The sequence below is a fragment of the Triticum urartu genome, chromosome 3A (genome assembly GCF_056163025.1).
Source record: "Triticum urartu cultivar PI428250 chromosome 3A, HENAU_Tu73, whole genome shotgun sequence".
NCBI classification, from domain to species: domain Eukaryota; kingdom Viridiplantae; phylum Streptophyta; class Magnoliopsida; order Poales; family Poaceae; genus Triticum; species Triticum urartu.
The window spans coordinates 102,150,960-102,161,700 of NC_141875.1; the positions used below are offsets into that span (position 1 = coordinate 102,150,960).

Genomic DNA, 10,741 nt, shown 5'->3' on the forward strand with positions numbered 1-10,741 from the left:
GCGATATACACACATACATAGAGGAACACCGATCGTTGTGCATGCACGCGTGAGAGATAAAGAATGCCCGATATGATGGAGAGGGAGATGTGTGTTGGTGTGTGCCTTCATGGGAGACCAACCTGAAGAAAAAGATTGCATGCGTGCGATGGATAATGCCGACTGGTAGTGTGTGTGCATGCATGCATGAGAGAAAATTAGTGGTACAATTATAAAGAGAAGACTACTGTGTGGGTGTAAAAGAATAGCTGAATAGGTGAGGTCACAATCAATGTAAAAGTTGAATTCAAATATTTGAATAAGAGATCCTGATGTTTGAAACCCATGCATGCATGAATATAACGGAGATCTGCGCGGTGTGGTTTGGAAATGAGCATGTTGTAATGTATACACATTGAACAAGGTCAGACTGATTTGAATTTGAGATACCGATGGCAGACATCATTTGGCCATGTCACATCCGTGCATGCACACACTATTCTAATTGGAGATGATGGGCGGCTTTTGCATCACATATCTATATCTATACCCCTATATATATTATATATATTATTTTTTTTTTATATTGTGTGCGGGTAACTTTAACTTTGAAAGATGGTCGTTGGATGAGGTGAATCCGCTGGTCCAAAGATGGCAAATTTGAGCACTACTGGCCATTGGATATCATCTAGATTCCACCAGATTTCGCCACATGTATAATCTAGAAGACTCCATGGTTGAACTTAAGCATAATGCACAAACATCAAAACACAAGCACTTCTTATTTGTTCTAGAATCTTCTGTATCAGAATTGCCCAAATGTTTTTCTACATGATTTGCCATTATTTGTTTTTACTTTATGTCTTACGACACACAATTCCATGAATCTTAAAATAGATTAGCTTTCTTATAAAAACTAGATGATTTTGAATGAAATGAACTATAAGAATTAAACGAACATCTACATCATGCATATATGACTCAAATCTTGCATGCTACAATGTGGTATTTATTCATAATTTGGTTGCCAAATCTCATGCGTGCAATGCACGTGTACCTTACTCTAGTCGAAATGGTGTTTGTGTGTGTGTTGTGCATGTTGAGGTGCAAATTGTCTTCTTTTGGTACATGTTAAGCTTGTTCTTCCGAAATTTCAAGCCGTGCCTTGTTATGCCAAAAATTCAAGCTAGCATCTCTGTCTATCGTGCTGCAAAACTCTCGCCTCTTCAACCCGCGCCTTGTTAGCCCGAAATATTTAAGATATATCTTTGTCTTGTTGTGCTCCGATAACTCCCTCCATCTCAACCCACGCCTTGCTATTCTGAAATTACAACGCGCGCGAAAACTCCCACCTCCTATGAAATCCCGACACGCGAAATGCCCGTGGTACCCCTGAACCGAAAGAATCGCCTCAAATCGGTGGGGGTACTTTCATAACTTACCCCACATTTCGGACAAGCGCGTCTCTAAGCCATGGTTCCCCACTGCCATCCCATCCGCCCACCCATTCGTACACCAAGGCCGTGAAAACCCGCGACGAAACCCCACACCCTGCTCCGTCCGCCACCCAGCCGGAGCCTCTTCCTCGACGACGTCGTCCACAACAACACCTCGACGTCCCTCATCCACCGTACCGGATGAGGATCCGTCGTTGATCTCATCGTCCCGCCGGTTCAGCCACACCGTCCTCCACCTCCAAGGAGCTGCCCCGACGTTCCCCTCGTCTTTCGCGCCACCTCCATTCCCACACCGCCGTCTTCACCTGCACCACCGGAAGAGCATCATCATCACCGTTTCCTCGGATGAAGCTGCGGCCTAATCGGCGCCACCAAAGAGGTTGTACACTAATCACCGCATTTTCTTCTTGATTCGATCTCAGGGTCGTACCGGCGCTCGGTCCCGAGCCGACACGGTGCGGCTCCATCCATGGTGGCGTCGCCGGCCACTTCCTCCACGACGTCGCTCCATCGGCCGCAACGTCCACATCAGTAGGACCTGCTGCTTCTTTAGCTCTCGCTCGCGCTGCTGCTCTGCTCTTGCTCTCGGCCCCCTGCCTGGTCTGCTCTTGCTATTGCTCTTGCTCACGCTGCTGCTCTCGCTCTTGCTCTTGCTTGCGATGCTATTCCGATTTAGCTACACTTCACTCCGATGCCGCCGGGGTGAAGGAAGAACCAGCCGCAGCGGGGAGGGGGGCTCGCCGGAGAGGTACCCCACTATCTACTTAGGGTTCAGGATGGGGGCGGTGGTCGGCGGCGGTGGCGGGGCGTTGACGGGGCGGTGGCGTGGGGATCGCCGGAGAAAAAGCTCGGCACGAGGGGGCCTAGAGGGATGGCCAGGGCGGTGACGGATCGGCGGTGGAGAGTGTTTTCGGGGCGGGCGGGGCGGCGCACCGCCGGCCGCGGGTGGCGGGGGGCTGCTGTTTGGCCGGCTCAGGGGGGTGGAGGTTGAAGATGAACCGCAGGCCCTTGATTTCGTATCCAACGGCTGCAAAATCGACTGACCAGAGATGAAAAAGTCAGTCGACCGACGTGTAGCCTCACCTTGCTAGTGCGTTCAGTTTCGACAGCAAAATTCAGTTTCGACAGTTAAGTTTAGTTTCGACAGTTAAGTTCAGTTTCAATAGTTAAGTTCAGTTTCGACAGTTAAGTTTAGAGATGAGCGGCTGATGTATTTTACATCTAGCACCTTGTGTTTATGTATTTTACATCATGTATTGGAGATGCTATTAGAATTCCACCCAGGTTAACGTTGTTCGTTGTCTCTCTTGTCCTGCTTCAGCCTCGGCGTCGTACAACTCACCGGAGCTGCTCCAAAGACGAAACCCTCCATCACAGCGGAGCAGTACCTCGGGCTCCATCTCCAGACGCCTAAGATCTTCTTCCCCTCCTCCGACAGCCAAGTCAGCCGGATCATCCTCACCGGCCAACCCAATCACGCTGAGATCGACATGGCTTCGCCAAAGAGGTTGTACACTTGTTGCATCTCTTTTTTACTCTACATGTTATATATATTGTCCACTGAGGACTCGTAGTAACGGGAAATACGATTATTTTATCCTACTATATGACAAGCAGTGAGGTACCAGGCAACTTAGCTATCCATGATGGACTCTCTTGAACACCATCATTATTTATCTCTGTGCGTTTGAGCTGTGCATTTGTCGATGGGCCTGGGAGTTGAGCTAGTATGGCAGTGGCCTGGGTCCAAAGTAATAGAAGTAGTACAAAAACATTTTTTTAGTGTAGGATTTTCCTTGATCAAGCCTGCCTACTAGAATCGCCAGTGCTTGAAAGGAAAAGTGAATGAAAAACATCGGAATTGGAAAGTTTCCTATGGTACTACTTTTCATGAATTTGGTGCAAAGGAATGGAGCAAAGGAAAACTATAGGATTTGTTCCTTTAGTGTCTCCTTGAAAGAAAAACCGTAGGAATTCTAATTTCCACTTCTCCTCCTTTTCATATTCCTATTCATTAAGCACAAGACTAAGAGATAGTAGCATAATAGCATTATAACCGTACATTTTCTTGTGGTTTGACTTAATCTCACCATGCTTTTTTGCATCCTGTGATCTTCCAATTGTTGTGAATAAAACACCCAGATTGGCAGAAATCCCGTGTTTTTAAATTCTATGTTTTGCACGTGCATTCCTATCCTATTCCTATCTATTTCCTATCCCTGCATTGTTAGAATCCTCAAATTCAAACAAGCCCTTACTCAATTACTTTTGTTACAGATATGTGTCAAACAAAACCTTGTGTGGTTTATCCTACTCCTGCGGCGCTGTGTTCCACCCCAGCTCAGCTGCTCCAACGACGGAAGGGTTCACCACAGCAGGGATCTGCTCTCCAGACTGTCTTTCGCCGCCTCAGATCTTCTTCCCCGCCGCCGGCAGCCACGACAACTGCATTACCATCATCAACTGAGCAGATGACCTTGAGGACTACATGGGTCCACAAGAGAGGTCGCACTCTTCCATGTCTGCTTATGTTATGCGTCGCTTAATATGATGACATGCTACATTATCGTCGTGTTCACCTATTAGACTTCGAGTCAGGTCCAAACTAATGCTGAAACTTGAGTTTTTAAATGGTTGTGGGGTACATATTAGGGCAGCAATCAGTACTATCTGTCTACTATCTGGTTAATCTCCGTTGTCTACTATGAGTTTCATGTTGTGTGCAAACAAACATTAAAGGAGCCATTATCGGTATTTTTTAACTAAAGCTATTATCTGCCTGCTATCATTGGTTTTGGGTCTATCCACAGTTTGCTACCATCACTCTGGATTTGTGCATGCACTCCTTACATAATCTCACTATGTTTTATTCCTATGCATGCCAGTTATTGTACACAATGGAACTGATCATGTAGAGCAAAAGAGACGAGCCTTGCGTGGCAATAAAATTTCATGCAGACGTCGTTCCATGGTGGGCGCAAAGGCAGCCCCCTCCACCCATTTTGGATCGTAATCAAGAGGAAGATAACTGTTATGAGGGGGATTCAGAAGGAGAAGACCACTCCTATTTACCCCATGAGGTCTTCGCTCTAACTTGGCATGCTGATGTTGGTAATATCATGCATATGGTGCCTTGCATTGCTTACTGTATACATTAAAGATGTCATCTGCTTAGTTTAGACATACTTTGTGTCAATGCCATATGTTTAGTTTCTTTATCGTATATGTGAATCATGCAATGCCATCTTGTCTAGCCAGGCATCATATATGTGAATTTTGCAATGCCACCCTGGTTAGCCAGTCATCTTATATGTGAATTATATCATGCCATCATTTTTTATTACGTGTTAAATTTGTCAACAATTTTAGTACATTCAATTACTCTTCCTGTGCATCAGCCATTTGGCACGGTCATGGAAAAATCTGGAGTGGAAACAAGGTCTTCAGAGCAGACAATGCTATCTGAGAAAGTGCATGTCTTGCTGGTTACCAATAGCTCCTCAGAGGAGGATTCAGAGACAGATGACCAGTCATATTTCCCCCCCGAGGTGCATGCGATAACTTGGCAGGGTTATGTTGCTCATATCGTGCGTATGGTATCTTGCATTGTATGTCATTTGCTTAGTTTAGACATGCTTTGTGTGAATGCCACATGTTTAGTGTCTAATTACCATATATGTGAATTATGCAATGCCATCTTGTTGCAAGACATTATATATGTGAATTATGCAATGTTATCTTGTTGCAAGGCATTATGTATGTGAATTATGCAATGCCATGCTGTTTAGGCAAGCGTCATATATGTGAATTATATCATGCCGTCCTTTTTTTGTATTTCTCATTGCTTTTGTTGACAATGTTTGTATATTCAATTGCTCTTCCTGTGCATCAGCCATTTGAATTGGTGATGGAGAAATCTGGAGTGAAAACAAGGTCTTCAGAGCAGACAATGCTACCTGCTGAAGCAGATATCTTGCTGGCTACAGATAGCTCTTCAGAGGAGGATTCAAAGGCAGATGACCAGTCCTATTATCCCCCTGAGGTGTATGCTCAAACTTGGCAGGGTTATATTACTCATATAATGCATATGTTGTATTGCAATGCTTAGTTTTTACATCATATACACAATATTGAATGCCATCTCCTTAGTTGACACATCATATATGCGATTGCCCTCTGCTCACTTCCTTAGTATATAAATCATATATTTTAATTATGTCATGCCATGATGTTTACATAGACAACATGTATCTGAATTATGGCATGCCAACCCATTTTCTAAAGACATAATATAGTTATATCATCTCATCCTGTTTACATAGTCATCATAATTAAATTATGTCATTCTATCCGTGAATTATATCATGCCATCATGTTTCCATCGACGGCATGTTTGTGATTTATGGCATGCCAACCGCTTTAATAGACACATTGTATAGTTATATCATGTCATCCTGTTTACATAGTCATCATATTTTGAAGTATGTCATTCTATACTGTTTAGTTAGCCATCATACATGTGAAGTTGTGTCATGCTATCCTGTTTAATTAGCCATCATATATGTGAAATTATGTCCTGCTATTCTGTTTGCTTAGACAACATAAATGTGAATTATTTCATGCCCTGTTTTCTTCCCTACTATCCATTGCACCTATCTATCTTACAATGTCTGTACATTCAATTACTTTTCTTGTTTATCAGCCATTTCAATTGGAGGGAGTGATGGCAGTATCTGTGGGAGTAAAAACACGGTCTTCAGAAAAGATCATGCTACCTGTCAATGCAGATAGAACCACTGTTGTACTTGCCCAAGAACCAGCCCCACCGCACATAACCCACACTCATGCAGATTGTACCCCTACCCAGTTGGACAGAGAACCAGCTACACCCCTTCTAACCCCAACCCCAGCAGATAGACACCCAGTTCCCGTTGACACAGCACCATCTCCACCACAGAGCACCCAAACACGAGCAGTTAGTAAGGCAACTGCAGTGCCCAAATCACGAGGACCACCACTCCGAACCAGAAGTCAACGCTTAAAGCAGAAGAAGAATTGTTCTCAGGTCAGGTTCCGTAGCTATGGTTCATACTACTTTGCTCTTGCATCACTGTATTTACTGATACCAACTAATTTCAAATTTTAAGGATGCAATTGAAACTCCAATGGCGCAACAGGTATGTTTTAAACCCGTTTCTTCAACGTGTTTGGCTGTTTGCTGTTGTAACTTGCTCTATGTTGGTTTCAGTTTCAATTGAATAAACAGTTATGTTCTCATGCCATGCACATTACAAGTGTTGTTATTGCTGTGTAGTTTCCCACACTTATATTCTGTCTATGCTGCGTTGTCTTAAATAGATATGTTTCGAACTGTATCTATCTTGATTTGGCAACATAAACTAGAATGATATAGACCATACAGTAATCATACTACATAGATATATGTTTGTTTCATGCTGTTATCCTATCCACCTTAGAAATGGTTTACCAAAATGAGTTTCATATACTACATTGTAAACCTGAGATGTGTTTGTTTGTTTCTCTTTTAGAACGCGGATAAAATATTGGAGAAGAGTACCCTGTTATGCAATGGTAAAGGAAGTAATGCAGATACGGTTCAAGATAGTGAGACATCCCTGTTGGTCTCCAAGAAAGCTGATAAAACTATATTGAAGACACTGAGACAACCCCAAAGTCCTGTCTTGATGTAGTGTTCGAGTTACTGGCTACCACTGCTGGCACTAGCTCTTCGAACTCATTGCCTGAATCAGTTCGGCTTCTTGAGTCTCAACTTCAAGTTGAAAGACATCGATCAGATGTTATGTGACAGGAAGCCGAAGGACTGAGGAAGTCCCTGCAGAATTCAGATGCATACTTTCTGGTGCAACAGCAAGCGCTGGAGGACTTAAGCGCCAAACAAGAGAAACTTAATAAGCTTGCTAAGCATCTTGCCAGCATTATGGGTACCCAGGATATTGTTTCTTGAGATCTTCTGAAGTGGTGTCAGTTCTGGACTTGTTTTGCTGCGGCGTTTATATGCTGCTGTGTTCCCTATATTTGCACTGGTGGCGAACTTTGATGCCCAGTGGATGTAATATGTGTAATAGCCGTGATAGCCTAGTGTAAGTTGCTTGCTTATTTATTTCCTTGGTGTCTTGTTTATTTGTTTGCTTGTAGTCAGTGCAGTTCTTTTTCTGCGGTTTGCTAGTGGCTGCAATAACCTATTTTTTAAAACTAGGCCACAATAACCATGGGCTAATATTTACTATAGTGACACTGGGCCTCCTACGGGCCGTAGAAATAGTGGGCCTTCTACGGGCCGTAGAAACAGTGGGCCTTCTATGGGCCGTAGAAACAATGGGCCTTCTACGGGCCGTGTCATCAATGGGCCTTCTACGGGCCGTATCATCAATGGGCCTTATACAGGCCGTATGATCGATTGGCCAAACATGGGCCAAACAGACCGCATTCTGGCCGTAAACGGGCTAGAGTTGGAATCGTCCGTTCATGGGCCGACCATAATGGGCCATCGTTAATAGGTCATATTTGATGATGCTATGAAAACGGCCCAATGTATTAACGGAACACAAACGGGCCGAGTGTAACCACGGGCTGAATTTGGCCCACAAGCAGAAAATGACAGTAACGGGCCGTAAGTAAACGAATGCTGGAAATGAGCCCAAGAATAAATGGGCTCTGAGAAGGCCGAAAGATAACATGGGCTGCAGACGGCCCAACGGAATAGCGGGCCGTTAATGGGTATAAAGTGATACACTGTTCATTACGGGCCAGTTTCACCATGGACCGTTAATGGGTGTAAAGTGATACACTATTCATTACGGGCCAGTTTCAGCATGGGCCGCTAATGGGCCAAGAGTTACAAAGGGCCTCATATGGGCCGAAAGACGTCATGGGCTATACATGGGCCAGAAGTGAAAACGGGCTGGAATCATATTGGACGGCCCAGATGACGCTACTGGGCCTAATTCGGATAGGGCGTAATGGGCCTTGGGTTAGCGGGCTGTAAATGGGCTATATGAGAACATGCCATTAACATGCTTTCCATGGGCCGGCCCGCCAGCTTTTGACCAAGTCAAATGGGCCGGCCTTTTCATAGGAATGGGCCACTGTTGGGCCGTGCCATGTGTCAACGTATCATAGGCGCCTTCTATCCAGTGAGTGGATGACATCTGTCCCAACGATGAGCCGACACGTGTTTCCTCTAGCCAATGATGATTTTACACGTGGAAAATCCCCATTGGTCGGGGCTGTTAACAGGTTATCGGATCCAAAACCCGACCCGATAGCTTAACAGCGTTCCGTTATGGTGGATGCCACGTGTCGGTCACCCTTGACGAAAGCACTTCTGTGACGCGCAATTTATTGTCATGGAAGTGGACACTTCCGTGATGATAATTTTGGTAATGTCATGGAACACTTCTACGACAGCACAGGTATGACTATCTTGATTCTGTCATAAATTTGTCATGGATGTACATGCATGACAAAAAAGCGACCTACTGTGAGAAACACGTATCATCACGGAAGTGTATTTTTTTGTAGTGTTTGCCGGTGGCAGTGGCAATGTTCTGTCTGGATCCCGGGGCGGCGGCCCTAGAGGGTGGTGGACAGTGAAGCTAGGGCTTCCCGCGGCGGCATGGCGTGGTGCAGTCCCTGTCCAAGGTGGATCTGTGACGGCGATCTGCTATGGATTGGTTCGGATCAGAGATGGTGACGAGCGCGCGAGATCCTTCTCGGCGGCTCTCGCGGCTTGGCAAGGCGGGGTGGGAGCCCTTCTCCTAGGCTCTAGTGGTGGCGCAATCAGGAAGTGGCCGATGCGCCAGGGATCTAGGCGGCTGGATCTGGGGCTTTGAAGGCGGTCGAGACGGTGCACAGGTTGTTGGGTGGATGTCTTGGGATGGATCCGGGTGAAAACCTAGTCTTTGGTCGATGGCTGGAGCCGGTGATGACGATGCCCTTATCATCGTTTCCTTCATGAAGGCATCACCGAGGTGAAGATCCCAACTCCACTCAATACCTCCGGCAAAAACCCTAGATCAGCTGATCGGATGTTGGCGGCAATTGTGTCGTAACCCCCTTGGGGGCGGCATTCTTGGAGGTGCACTTGGCTTCGCGGGACCAGCGGACGGATTCTTCGGTGGAGCGGTGCTTCATCCATACATTGATGGCGACGGATCTTCACGACGTGGCGCAGTGCAGATTTGGAGTTCGATGTGGGAGGATGGACTCACGCGGGAGGACAACATTGTCCGGCGTCGTGGTGGCATCGATGGCAGAGAGACCTGGCACGGTAGATGCAACAGTACAACTCTGAAGATGGACTCGTGGCAGGTGGCTGCGGCGGCCTCATACCCGGCAGGCGTCCTGGTTGAGGAGTGCGCCGGACTAGTAGGAGCCCCATACCAGGCAAGCGTCCTGGTTGGGACCTTAGGTCTTAGATGTTTAGGTTTGGTTGCGATGTCTGTTTGGTATTAGGCCTAGGCTATCAGCGGTCCTTCATCAATTGGATAGGTGTAGCGACAAATGTTGCTTAGACGGTGGCTTTAGTCTTGTGAGAATAATCAATAAAGTGGCCGCATGCATCGCCCAGATGCAGAGGCCGGGGGTCATCCTCCTTTTCTAAAAAAAGCTATAGAGTTGATTGATCTAGAAGAGCAGAAAGCCATCAAAGTTGCTGCCCCGCATGAAGAGGTTGCCGAATCACCCACTTGTGACGAGTCAGTTGCTCCCGAGTTCAAGAAAGTCAAAACTAATCCTTCTGCAGAAGATAGGATGCATGCAACCATAATGGCTTCAAGTGAAAGGCTTGTTGTTGCCATAGAGAAACTTGATAGCAGCGCCAACCCCTCCATTGATGGTCTTTGGGATGAGATGAAAGATCTCCCTGGTTTTGATGTGGATTCCCTTGCACATCACTATGCCTATTTGGTTGACAATCCTCGTGTTGCAAGGACATCCAAGGTCTTAGGGGATGTTCAAAGAAAGATTTGGGTCTCTAGGTATGTGAAGAGTACCTTTCCTGAAGCCGAAGCATGATGAGTTTATGTAAGTGTTTGACTTATGCTTTTGGTGACAACCAAAACAATGAAGATATGGGTTGTATGGACTTGTTCTTTTGATTACAACCAAAACATTGAACTATGCATGGGTTGTATAACTATATATTTGAATGGGAACGTAGTAATTTCAAAAAAAATCCTACGCACACGCAAGATCATGGTGATGCATAGCAACGAGAACGGAGAGTGTCGTCCATGTACCCTCATAGACTGTTAAGCGGAAGC

The 10,741-nt window shown here is 45.7% G+C and overlaps 1 protein-coding gene across 1 annotated transcript in view; it reads left to right on the plus strand.

Annotated features, from left to right (window-relative positions):
* Positions 1-10,493, plus strand: part of LOC147978774 (uncharacterized) — a 28,572-nt gene extending 18,079 nt beyond the window's left edge. The window contains exon 4 of the mRNA XM_087516667.1: positions 10,093-10,493. Within this exon, the coding sequence (XP_087372793.1) occupies positions 10,093-10,493 (401 nt within the window). The remainder of the gene's footprint in view (positions 1-10,092) is intronic.
* Positions 10,494-10,741: the final 248 nt, after the last annotated feature.